At 55.6% G+C, this 12657-nt stretch overlaps 1 protein-coding gene and 1 long non-coding RNA gene across 3 annotated transcripts; one reads left to right on the forward strand and one right to left on the reverse strand.

Moving 5' to 3' along the window:
* Positions 1 to 123: 123 nt before the first annotated feature.
* IFGGE (interferon-inducible GTPase 5) lies at positions 124 to 3334 on the reverse strand. 2 transcript variants are annotated; one of them, XM_006941177.4, is made up of 2 exons: positions 3192 to 3334; positions 124 to 1691 (listed from the first exon to the last, which is right to left on the reverse strand). In XM_006941177.4, exon 2 carries the CDS (start codon positions 1585 to 1587, stop codon positions 193 to 195), a length of 1395 nt encoding a protein of 464 aa, XP_006941239.1. In that variant the 5' UTR covers positions 1588 to 1691; positions 3192 to 3334; the 3' UTR covers positions 124 to 192. The 2 variants fall into 2 exon arrangements, with proteins under 2 accessions (XP_006941239.1, XP_044901483.1); XM_045045548.1 differs by having other exon boundaries at positions 124 to 1653; positions 3192 to 3285.
* Positions 3335 to 3379: 45 nt separating this feature from the next.
* LOC123382179 lies at positions 3380 to 7633 on the forward strand. The gene is made up of 3 exons (XR_006590159.1): positions 3380 to 4568; positions 6308 to 6434; positions 7361 to 7633. It is a non-coding gene; the product is annotated as an uncharacterized LOC123382179 (long non-coding RNA).
* Positions 7634 to 12657: the final 5024 nt, after the last annotated feature.

A 12657-nucleotide genomic window follows, 5' to 3' on the forward strand; every position in this document is an offset into this window, starting at 1 on the left:
GCCCAGGCCTCCTCGGGCCTCTCCAAACCGCCCCTCTCCCGCCCTCCCAAGATGGCAAGCTCTGGCCCCCTCCACGCCCGCCCCTCAGCGACCGCAGCACTCAGTTTCATTACAGCGGCTTCGGTCTGTTGGTTGGTTGGTTTTTGTCAAGGCTTGGTTTGTGGGTGAGGCGAGGGGACAGGGGCTGCGCGGTCACTTGTCTTCCAACAAGTCGCGCTTCTTCCAGCTGTCGAGGATATACTTGAGGAGCAGGCCGAGCTTCCGGCGGGTGGAGAGCGGGGCCTCCTCGCAGGTTCCCTCCCCGGACACCCGCTTTTCCACGCCGTTGTCACCCGCCGCCTCTAGGCTGACCGAAGGCCGGGGCTCGTCCTCCTCCAGGGCCTTGATGCGGACCCGCTGGGCGTCCTCGGCCATCTCATTGAGGCAGCCCTGGAGCATGGTGTAGACGGCGCCGAAGCTGATGCCCCCGGCCACCAGCGTCCCGAACACGGGGATGCCCCTCTCGAAGGCACGGGCCACCCGCATGGCACCGTCGGATGACTGCGAGTAGAGCCGCAGGACAGTTTCCGGCGAGACCTCGTTGGCCAGCGGAGACCGGATGACGGAGCGGAGGTCGCCCGCCTGCTTGCCCACCTGCTCGGCCAGCTTGGCCAGAGAGTCGTCATCCAGGCCGAAGCTGCGGTGGTAGCCGCGCAGCGAGCGGAGAAGCAGAGCGTCGTCGTAGGCGGCCGCCAGCCCCGGCACGGGCAGGGCCTGGATGACGCCCGACACCAGGGCCGTCTTGAGCACCTGCTCCTGGAGCATGTCTTTCTTCTTCTGCAGCGCCTCCAGCGAGATGTCCGGCAGCGACAGCAGGCCGGCGTGGCGCCGGTGGGCCGGCAAGTCGTGCTCCCAGGTGGACACGAGCAGCGGGAAGTCGTAGCGGGCCGGTGAGAGGTTGGACACGAGGAAGATGCGGGGGTCGGCGACGCCGGCCGCCCGCAGCCGCTCGGCACAGTGGTCGCGGATCTCCTGCAGGACGGTCGCCTCGCTGAAGCCCGAGGGCCGCTGGGCGCGCGTGGCCGCCAGGTCCTCGTCCACCTTGGTGCGCACGAAGTAGAACTTCTTGCCCTGGCCCAGGATCTCGGAGGCCAGGCGGGTCTCCACGGCCCCGCAGCGGCGGGCGGAGACCAGCAGGAAGAAGTCATAGCGGCAGAAGTCCACCTGCTTCAGGTACCTGTCAGCCGGGCAGCCCGGAGCGCCGGCCCCCGGCAGGTCCCACAGGGTCACGTCGGGCAACTGTGGGTGCGGGTAGGGCGAAGGCTGCACGGTGGTCTCCACGACGCCGGTGAGGGCCGCGCCGGGGTCCTCGGCCCCCAGGCCACGGAGGGCGTTGATGAGGGACGACTTGCCGGCGCCCGACTCGCCCGTGACGCCCACCTCCAGGCGAGTGCTATCGGAGGAGGCCAGCAGCTCCCGGAGGCGAGAGGCCGCCTGGGGGATGTCGCCCGACTCGAAGGCGGTGCGCAGGGCCTCCAGCTCTTCCTTGGCCATGAGGATGGTGGTCTCCTCCTCCCCGGGCACCGCGGGCAACCTCGAAGTCGCCATGGTGACCAGCGGCTCAGAGGGCGCGGGGATGGGGGGAGAGTCACGGGGGCGCGTGGTCCTCGGTGTCTGCGGGGGCACAAGGGAGCACTTGGCTTCTCCTGGGCCTTGGCACAGGACAGGAAGAGAGAGAGAGAGAGAGAGAGAGACACGAAGGTATAAGGGAAGTCCCTCTGGCACCTCACAGCCCTCCCCTTCTCAAAAACCTGGGGTACGTTTTTGACACGAGGCAGGGCGGTCTGGAGTCTCACGGGCCCAGGCTCACATCCCATCCCTGCCACTAACTTGCTGTGTGACCCGGGGCAGGATAAGGTGGCTCTCTGAGCCTGCTTCTCCGCGTAAAGGGCACAGTGACTGACCTACCTCCTGAGGTGCTCAGGACCTTTCAAGGATAACCTAAGAGCAGGAACAGTGTGACAGCAGCTCGGGACCCACGCGGCCACATGGGGCCCCAGGCTTAGAAGGCCCGGCTCTTGGCTTAATACTCTGCTGACACTGACCGAGATTAATGATATTTGAACCAGGGGCCCTGTGTTTTCATTTTGCACCGGGCCCCGCAAATTTTGCGAGGCTGAAGCCCAGCACCCGGGCCCGGGCAGGGAGCGCTGTTGGGAGCAGCCGGAAGGGGTGGTGAAGAGGATCCAGACCCTGGAGCCAGACCCAGAGTCAAATCCTGGCTCCCCACATACGCGCTGAGTGACGCGGGGCAAGTGACTTGAAACTGCCTGCCTTACTCCCCTCATCCGTCGTAAGAGGAGGCTGGTTAACTATGATAATAGCAAACCACCTCCTTGGGTTGTTGAGAATTAAGCGAGTTGATACATATAAAGCCCTTGAAATACTGTCTGGCACAGAGCAGACAGTCTGTTATCAGCAGCAACTCCATGATTATCATGATTAATATTCCTAGCTGTGTGACGTTGAGCAATACCCTGCCCTCTCTGAGCCTCAGGGGGCAGCAACCGCACCATGGAAGATAACCTTGCCACCTCATGGGGCTGCTGTGACGATCGATCGATCGTGAGCCCATGTATCTAGCCCTGGGCCAGCGCTCTTGGGTTCAGCTGGTGGGAGAAGCCTGCCGTGGGCGAATGCCCAGACGCTGGGAGTCCTTCTCGTCGAACACCCCGCCCCGCCCTGGTTGCTAAGCTAAGTTCACGCTAGGGATCGCCGTCCCCATCAGACAGAGAGGGACCGAGGCTCGGACTACACAAGTGATGTCCCCAGCCGGGACTCAAACCCAGGTCCCTGGGCTCCCTCATGCCTCCGAAGGGCCCCTCTGTCTTCAGCCACACGTCTTTGCCTCCCTGCCTGTCTTCTGGGCTGTCCCTGTCCACCCCCCACACTGTTCCCACCAGGTCCTACCCACCCCCCCGCCACCCGGTGTAGGCATTTCCCCCACACTATGCCCGCTGCCCCTGCACCCTGTCCCCCTCAGTAAGGGACAGGAGAGCAAATGCTGGGGCAGGTCCCAGTGGCCAGGACCAGACAGGAGGGTGGCCCCTGGGGTGGGACTAGGGCTGACAGAGCTGGTGTCGGGCCTGGAAACCCCTTCCTCCCTTCCCCCACAGAGTCCAGCCAGAGAGCCCTGCCCTCAGGGGACTCACCTGCCCTGCAGGCTCTCCCTGTCCCCTCACACTCTCCCTGCTGGTGGGGTCTCCTCCCCTGTTAGCCCAAGGTCAGACCTGTTGCTAGGACCCATTATAATAGCAAGCAGCAGCCCATTGGCCAGCCAACCCTAGTGCAATAATGCGGCGACAGTGATGTCAGAGGGCGGGGTCCCCATCCCCTGGCTGCTGCTGGGGCCCCCTTCTCGGTCACACTGGGCCCTCAGTCCCCCACAAGGGACCCAGAGAGCTCTCTCTAACACCAACAGATTCACAGCCCATCCGCTGTCTCCATCCCCCTCAGCACAAGGTCCCAGCTCTGCAGCCTGAGCCCGTTCACCGCCCGCCCTCTGTTTCTTCCCCTTCCAGGGGGCTGTTTCCCAAACGTGTCATTCATCGTTCGTGCGCCCTTCTCGGCACCATCTAGTCACCTGCCACCCTGAGATGTGTCGCACACGCTCTGAGGGTGCTGGTTTAGCTTTGCCAGCGCTGGCTGCGGGGAGAGGCCAGGTCTGAAACCACCCACACGGTCACGGCCACGGCCACGGCCACGGCCACGGTCACGGCACGCCTCTGCCTGGCCCTGGCCGGGTCTGGCGCCCACAAGCTGCGGTGCAGTGCCACACCCCCATTCGGTATCTGGTATTCAGGCCCCTGCGCTCGGCCTCTACCTCCCCAGAGCTTTACTGTCCTCTCCTGTGCCCAGCACAGCCCGTCCTTCAAATCCCAGCTCAGTGCCAACTCCGTGTGAGGCCGTGGTCCTCTCTGCCCTCTCCCTCCCCTGCTTCCTCACGACCACCCACCGCCCAAGATGGCAGCAGCGTGACAAACCAGGAGGCCAAAGTGGGGAGTGATGTGAATGAGAAGAGAGGCTGAGGCAAAGGCCCCCGAGACGGGGAGAGTCGGGGTGTGGAAGGAGACCCCCCAGGGAAAATCGGAGGGCAAGTCCGGCAAGAAGACAGAAGGGAGGAGACACCACGTCAGAGAGAACCAAGGAAAGACAGGTTACAGAGAGGAGGAAACACACAGACACAGGGAAGGGGCTGAAGGTCTAGAGACCAAGACGCCCTGAACCCCAGCCACCGGGGGACACCCCGCTCCCCCAAACTCCAGCCTCCATCTCCGCAGCATCCAAGCATGTGTGTGCGCGCACACACACACACACACACACACACACCCAGCTCTCAAGTCCTTGTAGGACCATGTCCACCCCATCCACCCCCCAAGCCTCTTCTCCACCCAGGCCTAGTTCCACAGGCCCTCCCCTCCCCCATTTCCTGGGGTGTCCCCAGAGGCCCCTCCTACCCAAGGATGGATCTGAAGGTCGGTTCTGGAAAGGAACCTGGGGAAACAACTTCAGGAGGAGACGGATGTCCGGTAAGGGACTAGACCAGCTCAAGGCCACACCAAGAGTCAAGGAAAGAATGGTCTGGAGCACCTGGGGGGCTCAGTCAGTTAAGCTTCCAACTTTAGCTCAGGTCATGATCTCACGGTTCATGAGTTCGAGCCCCGCATTGGGCCCTCTGCTGACAGCTTAGCGCCTGGAGCCTGCTTCGGATTCTGTGTCTCCCTCTCTCTCTGCCCCTGCCCCACTCATGCTCTGTCTCTCTCTCTCTCTCTCTCTCTCTCTCTCAAAAATAAGTAAACATTTAAAAAATTATTTAGAAAAAAGGAAAGAATGGTTTGCCAACCACACAGTCCATAATTCTTCAGCCACAGAAAGAAAGAGAAATGCAGACCACCGGCTGATGGACTCACTCACACCCTCGGTGACTGACAGAAGTACCCAGAGACCCGGAGATTAAAAAGTGTTTTCAGACAAGGGAGCCTGGGTGGCTCAGTCAGTTAAGCATCGGACTCTTGACCTCGGCTCAGGTCATGATCTCATAGTTCGTGAGTTCGAGCCCTGCGTCCGGCTCTGTGTTGACAGTGCAGATCCTGCTTGGGATTCTCTCTCTCCTTCTCTCTGCCCACTCCCCCCGCCGCCCTCCAGATAAATGAGCAAACTTCAAAAAATATATCTTTTCAGACATTCCCAGATACCAGACACACAGACCTGGACCCCTCCCCTAGAGTCACAGACCTGCACCCCCGGCCTAAGAAGGAAAGCAGAGACACAGACTCTCAAATTACAGAAAAGCTAAACTCCGGCAAATGCAAGGTTCAGCCGACTCACGTTCAGGCACACACAGACCTGCAGACCGGGAGAGACTCAACTGCACGCAGACCACGCACACAGGTCGCGTCCCCGAAGCCCGCCTCACCATCCATGACCCTCATTCATGCGGCCCCTGCTCCTGATCCGGGGAGCCCAGCCAGAAGTGTGGCAGACCCAGGCTCTGCCCTCAGGGGCTCACAGGCCCATGCGGGAGTCACATCCACCCACAGACAGTGAGGACCCAGGCCCAGGATGGGGGACCCTGGAGGGCCGTGGGAACACAAAGGGGATACCTGATCCAGCCTGGGAGTCAGGGGGGGCTTCCTGGAAGAGAGGGCACCTGAGCTGAGAGGTGGGAGCCTGATAGCCTGCTAGGAAGTTGCGTCCCAGGCCACAGGACCGGCCCTGTGCAAGGACCCTGAATTGACAGAGGGCTCTCATTCACCCAGGAATTCGCGCAATCTGTTGCTTGGTCATTCCACGACCATGTGCTTAGACCTGACCCTCGGCCAGTCCCGGGACTGGTCCACAGGTGTGAAGGACACTTCACAGGCTGTTGGAGGAGGCCGACGTGATCACACACAAGGCAGAGGGTTCCCTTAGTGTTTACAAAGTGCCAGGCGCTGTGTGAAACCCGTCGGATGAAGCAGCTCATTTAACTGGGACCAGTATTCTGTTCTTCCCGCCCCCACCCCCCACCCCCGGCCACATCCTCTGACAGACATAAACCCCAGGAGCTGAGGTTGGAGGAGAGAGGAAGACAGACACAAACGAGATGAACACATTCATGCATTCGCTCTTTCCACGGGTCCCCTAGATGATCAGACCTAAGGTGCCCCTGGTTGTCACAGGCACCATTTTCTGTCCCACCGACGAGGGGAAAATTTGCTGCCAATACAAGCATCACACGGCATTTCCGTAGGTCTTAAAATTTTTATTCCACGCTTACTCTTTGTAGGCATACTTAGAAAATACAGATTTTTGTACCGTGTGTCCCTCGCGTGCATCGCTCGTGCGTGAGAAACAGAGTGGCTAAATTGTCCTCCTAACCGCAGAGTCTGACCCCGGGCTGGCTGACAGTGACGGTAAGGTGCCATCCGCGACTCTCCCGGGTGTCAACATTGCTAAAACGTGGGGGCGGGGGGAGTACCTCTGAGAATCAGTGAAGGGGGTTCCTGAGTGTCCATTCTGTGCCTGCCAGGCTGGGGACACAGCAATGACAGACACAGTCCTTTCCTACGGGGAGGCATATGCCTACTGTGTGCCAAGGACCCAGTAGGTTCGATGTTCAGAACCCAGCAGTGACCAAAGACAGCTCCGGCCTTGTCCCCATGGGACTCAGAATCCATGAGGGACACAGACCCCTCTCCTGACGGTGACGACCCGCAGCGGGTAGAGTAGGCATGGAGTTGCCCAGACACGTGTGAGAGCCAAGGGGGTGACTGACCCAGCTCGAGGTGGGGAGGTGTCAGGGAAGGCTTCCTGGGGAAAGTTCACTCACTATGCACACACACTTCCTGAACACCTGAAGCACTTCCCGAGGGATGTCTACACATGTGGCCTTCACCTTCTCTCCATTCGCCACGAACCCGAGGAAACCTGTAGTCCCTAGGGATTCATTCATTCATTCAAATACACACTGGCTGGATACAGCGGTAGGAACTGACACACAGATGACCCTAGCCCTCATGGAGCTTATATCTTGTGAGAGATGAAAGATAATAAACGAAAATAAGATCGTGTCAGATAGTATGAAGGAAAAAAAAAATAAAAACGAGAAAGCGAGTTGTAAGGTTGGTGGATTGCCTGTCGCGGTGGCCCCCAACAATTTCTCCCGTCCCTGGAGGCACATGCCCCTCGTCCCGCCAAGGGCGGGAGTCTCTGTCCTCTCCCCTTGAACCTGGGCTGGCCTCGTGACTTGCTCTGATCAATGGTACGTAGCACAAGGGACATTCTAGAACTTCCAAGCTCAGGCCTTAAGAGGGGGCAACTTCTGCTTTCTCCTTCTCAGAGCCCGAGCTACCATGGTGAGGTCCTGCCGGAGAGACCCCCGTGGAGATGAGCCTGAAGCCACCTTAGGACCTTCAAGCCCTAACTGACCTCCAGCTGACTGCAGCCACGAGCGACCCCAGCTACATGGGAGCAGAAGAAACAGCTGAGCTCAGCCAACGCACGGACCTGTGGGAAATAATAAAGCATTGTGTTTTTTTTAATGTTTTGAGAGACAGACGGACGGAGAGCAAGCAGGGGAGGGGCAGAGAGAAGGGGGGAGACGCAGAATCCGAAGCTGAGCAGTCAGCACAGAGCCCGGGGCAGGGCTCGAACTCACAAGCCATGAGATCCTGACCGGAGCCGAAGTCGGACGCTTAACCAACTGAGCCACCCAGGCGCCCCAATTAAAGCTTATTTAACATCATCATTTGGTCAAGAGAAACTGTCAAGCATGAACATTCTCTCAGTTGAAAAGGCGACAGGCCGAGACGCAGGTTTTGAAAATATTGTTGATGGGTTCCTTTCCGTCAAAGCCAGGGGGGCCTGTTTTCCCTTTTGCTTCAGGCACCAACATGGCTCAGCACAGGTGCTGGTCTTTATTTAAAATTTTGGCATCTTGTTCATCGAAATATCATGGATTTTTTGCTATTTTTGGAAAAAAGTATTACATTACAATATCATTTATCTCGCTAATTGAGTTTTTTGACACTCCCTTAAATTTTGCACCCAAGGCCAGTGTCTCACTTGTTGGCTGTAGTCCTGGCCCTAGTTCTGACCAAACTGTGTCACTGAGTGCAGAAGGATGCCTGCCTCATCCCTGGCCTCCTCTCATGACGCGCCCCCCCCCCCCCAGAAGGCCTTTGACGCCCTCCCGGGTAATGGGTGTGTACATCCTCACTGTGGTCTATCATGAGATCTGGGGCCTGACTGCCTCACAGACCTCATCTCCTAGAACTCTCTCCTTGCTCACTCTGCTCCAGCCACACCAGCCACCGTGATTCTCCCTCAGACACATTAGACTCAGTTCTGCCTCAGGACCTTTGCACTTCCATGCCCTCTTCCCCGTGATGTCTCCGTGGTTTGTTTCCTTACTTCACTCAGACCTCTGCTCAAATTTCTGTCACTTTCTCAGACAGGCCTTACCAGACCACTCTATCAAAAATAGCACACTCCCTCCCCCAAATCACTTGGCCATTTAGTGGCCTAAAACATGGCTTTATGGGGCACCTGGGTGACTCAGTTGGTTAAGCGTCCGACTTCGGCTCAGGTCAGGATCTTGCCATCTGTGAGTTCAAGCCCTGCATCAGGCTCTGGGCTGACAGCTCAGAGCCTGGAGCCTGCTCCGGATTCTGAGTCTCCCTCTCTCTCTCTCTCTTTCCCTCCCCCACTTGCACTCTGTCTCTCTGTGTCTCGCAAAAATAAATAAATGTTAAAAAAATTTTTTTTTAATAAATAAGTTTTAATTGACTTACAGTGAAATAAAAGTATGTTAAATTCTGTCTTGGTAGAAATACGTTAACTAAAAATATCATGAGTTTTAATATACTCCGTTTATATTTTTTCAATATTTTTTTCAACTACTTTAGTGTTCTGGAAAAATAATGACCATTAAAAAAGAACCCAAAGCAAGTATACAGGGCCTTTTTCATCAGGCTCCGCTATGGCTCAGCACAGCATTGGTCGGAAGCCGAGAGATAGGGCAGGGCTGTTTCTTGAAGGTGGTAGGCAAAGGGGGAGGGCTGGGAAGTCAAGGTCTGGTTGCAGGCGAGAATCAGGTGGCCCTCATGAGGTCAGGCTAAAGAAGAAACACTTGAGGCCAGGCTGGCAACACCCATTAATGAATTAAATACATTCGTTCCCTCCGGCCCACATCCCTTCTCCTGAAAATCTGTCTCCTAGACGTTTGAGGGCTGAAGTGATTTAACTGACTGCTTCCTGGAGTCTGTCCGGGAGAAGGGATGTCCAGGAGACTTCACCTGGGTAAATGTGACACCAAGAAAGGCAGGGGAAGATGCTCCTTGAATTCCCACCCCTCCCCTATTCACCGTGCCTTTTCATTTTTAACTTTCTATTCCATTTCATTATATATTTTAGAATTGTCTTTCAATGCATTGAAGGGATAGATCATCCAAACTTTTAAAATGCATCTGACATTTTTTAGGGGCACCTGGGTGGCTCAATCTGTTAAGTGTCCACCTCTTGGTTTCAGCTGAGGTCATGATCTCATGGTTCATGAGTTCCAGCCCCACATCAGGCTCTCTGCTGTCAGCACAGAACCCGCTTCAGATCCTCTGTCCTCCTCTCTCTCTCTGCCTGCCCACGCTCCCCTCCCCCCCCCTCCGCCCCCGCCACTCTCTTTCTTTTGTGGAGAGGAAGGGCAGAGACAGAAAATCCCAAGCGGACTCTACACTGCCTGCCAGAGCAGAGCCTGACCCAAGAGCTCGAACCCACAAACCATGAGATCATGACCTGAGCCAAAGCCAAGAGTGAGACTCAACCAACTGAGCTACCCAGGCGCCCCAAATAATAGCCTTTAACTATTATCACTGGGGAGGGGGAGCGCCCTTTGGGTCACACAGCGCGGATGAGTGTTTGGCCCCAAAAGTTCCTTTCTTCCTGCTATCCAGTACGGCCTCCTGTCTAGAGGATGTCTGCTCCAAGGTGCAGATGCAGAGAAACGTGGGGTGGAGGCGGAGGCGGGGAGGCGAGGAAGGAAGACGATGTTTCTGTGAGATTGGAGGCCCAGGGGATGGGGCCAGGATATGACCCACCTCGGCTGAACTGGGAGCCTGCAGAGGTGCTCAGGAAATGCTTATCTGATGACCATGAGCCTGGAGTCGGTGGGGAGGGTGGGTGGGGGTGGGGGAGGGGTGGCTAGCCAGGCCGAGAGTTTAATTCCATTGTACATTCCTGATTTCCTCTAAATCCTGAGTATATTATTCAAGTTTTTTTTTAATGTGTTACAAATTACTTAGAACATACAAAAACAAATAGAGTATAAGTAGCATCTCAGCGCTCAGTGGACAAAAAGCATCAAAACAGCTACAATCCCCAGCGGCCCCTTCCCTGACCACACACCTTTCACTCCTCTTTCCTCTCCTGAGACAAGCGCTACCTTGAACATGGTACTTGCTTTTTCCTTTAAAAAAAAACTTTTTTTGGGGGGCGCCTGGGTGGCGCAGTCGGTTGGGCGTCCGACTTCAGCCAGGTCACGATCTCGCGGTCCGTGAGTTCAAGCCCCGCGTCGGGCTCTGGGCTGATGGCTCAGAGCCTGGAGCCTGTTTCTGATTCTGTGTCTCTCTCTCTCTCTCTCTGCCCCTCCCCCGTTCATGCTCTGTCTCTCTCTGTCCCAAAAATAAATAAACGTTGAAAAAAAAATTAAAAAAAAAAAAAATTTAAAAAAAAATTTTTTTAATGTTTATTTATTTTTGAGAGAGACAGAGCATGAGTGGTGGAGGGCAGAGAGAGAGGGAGACACAGACTCCGAAGCGGGCTCCAGGCTCTGTGCCGACAGCTCAGCCCCCGACACGGGGCTCGAACTCGCAAACCGAACTCACAAACCGTGAGATCATGACCTGAGCCGAAGTTAGACACTTAACCGACTGAGCCACCCCGGCGTCCCAGAACATGATACCTGTAATTTTGCTACAAATGTCCATGCTTTGAATTTTTTCCCTTTTCCTTTTCTCTGTTCTCCCTCTTTCTTCCCCGTAGACTCTCCCCACAGACCTCCCCCTTCCCCGGGATTTCATGGTAAGAGCCTCACGGAGCTCCTTCTGTTATTCCCCAAAGTCAAATATTCCCATATAGACATTCTATACATAAATACATACAAATACATACATATGCACACGTTGATATCAGATATCAGTGTATGTGTAGATACATACACACACGTACATGCGCGTTGTGGTACACAAGGGGGTTCTTTGACGTGGGAGGGAGGGGTGGCTGGATGGCTCAGTCGGTTAAGCATCCGACTCTTGGTTTTGGCTTAGGTCATGATCTCACAGTTTCGAGAGTTCAAGCCCCAGGCCGGGCTCTGTGCTGACCCTGCAAGCCTGCTTGGGATTCTTTCTCTCTCTCTCTCTCTCTGCCCCTCCCGCCCCCTCTCAAAATAAATACACATTTTTTTAAAGGCTATTATTTACTTGTATTGAACTCTGACTTCTGTGCACGTATGGTCATCACCCAAGGTCACAAAACTAGTAGCCGGCAAAGCCGGTGTTTGAACCCGGACAGACTGGTACCAGAGTCCACACTCTTGACCGCCGTCTCTCTCTTTGCTGTGACTCTCGTCTGCACATGGAAGGAGGCACTTCTGATATGATTTTTTCTGTGAGGACTTGAGAAGAATACCACAGCCCCGCGGGGGCGAGGGGGGATCTCCCCTGGAGGCCGAGGACATTCCGGGGTCCTTTGCTAATGGATGGAGGCAGGTCAGGGAAGCTCTCGGCTGCTCTATTCTAGTCCATTCTCTCTCCCAGGAAGGACACGTAATGCAGAGGTTATGCGTGCAGGCTCTGAGGCCCGCTGAAGTATTTCTGGGTGAAATGTGATGTCTGGGATTTGTTTTAGAACTACTCAGCACAAAGCAGAAGGAAGGGAGGAGGGGGGAGGAGGAAGGAAGGGGGGGAGGAAGAGAAGACAGATGGAGGGAAGAGGAGGAAAGGAAGATATGGAGGAGAGGAGGGAGGGAGGGAAGGAGGAAGAGGAAGGGAAAGAAGAGATAATTGGCAGAGTGTGGATAATTTTTGACACAGGGGCTGTGGAGGCAGGGGGTAGATACTTGAAGGTTCATTGTACTATTTCCTCTACTTTTGCGTGTGTGTTGACATTTCCTCAGTGTTTAACGGGGGGAAAGTTCATCCTCTAGAGTCAGGCAGACGTGGGTGCAAATCCCACAGCTGCCACTTACTAGCCGTCCTTCCTTTCTCCTGCGAGCCTCAGTTTCCTCTTTTACACAACATGGGTAAATAATAGGACAGCTGTCATGATGATTAACACCCTAGGAGACGACTGCTTCCAGCTTTTGAAAGATTAGGACATGCCAAGCCTTATGCTTTGCACACCTTATGACAATGGGAGGTCAAACTATTTCTTTTAAGTTTATTTATGCATTTTGATTTTTTGTGTGTTTATTTATTTTTGAGAGAGAGAGAGAGAGAGAGACAGGGCACGAGTGGGGGAGGGGCAGAGAGAGAGAAAGACATAGAATCTGAAGCAGGCTCCAGGCTCTGAGCTGTTGGCACAGAGACCGATGTGGGGCTTGAACCCACAAACTGTGAGATCATGACCTGAGCCGAAGTGGGAAGC

Source organism: Felis catus, chromosome E2 (assembly GCF_018350175.1).
Source record: "Felis catus isolate Fca126 chromosome E2, F.catus_Fca126_mat1.0, whole genome shotgun sequence".
Classification (NCBI taxonomy): Eukaryota; Metazoa; Chordata; class Mammalia; order Carnivora; family Felidae; genus Felis; species Felis catus.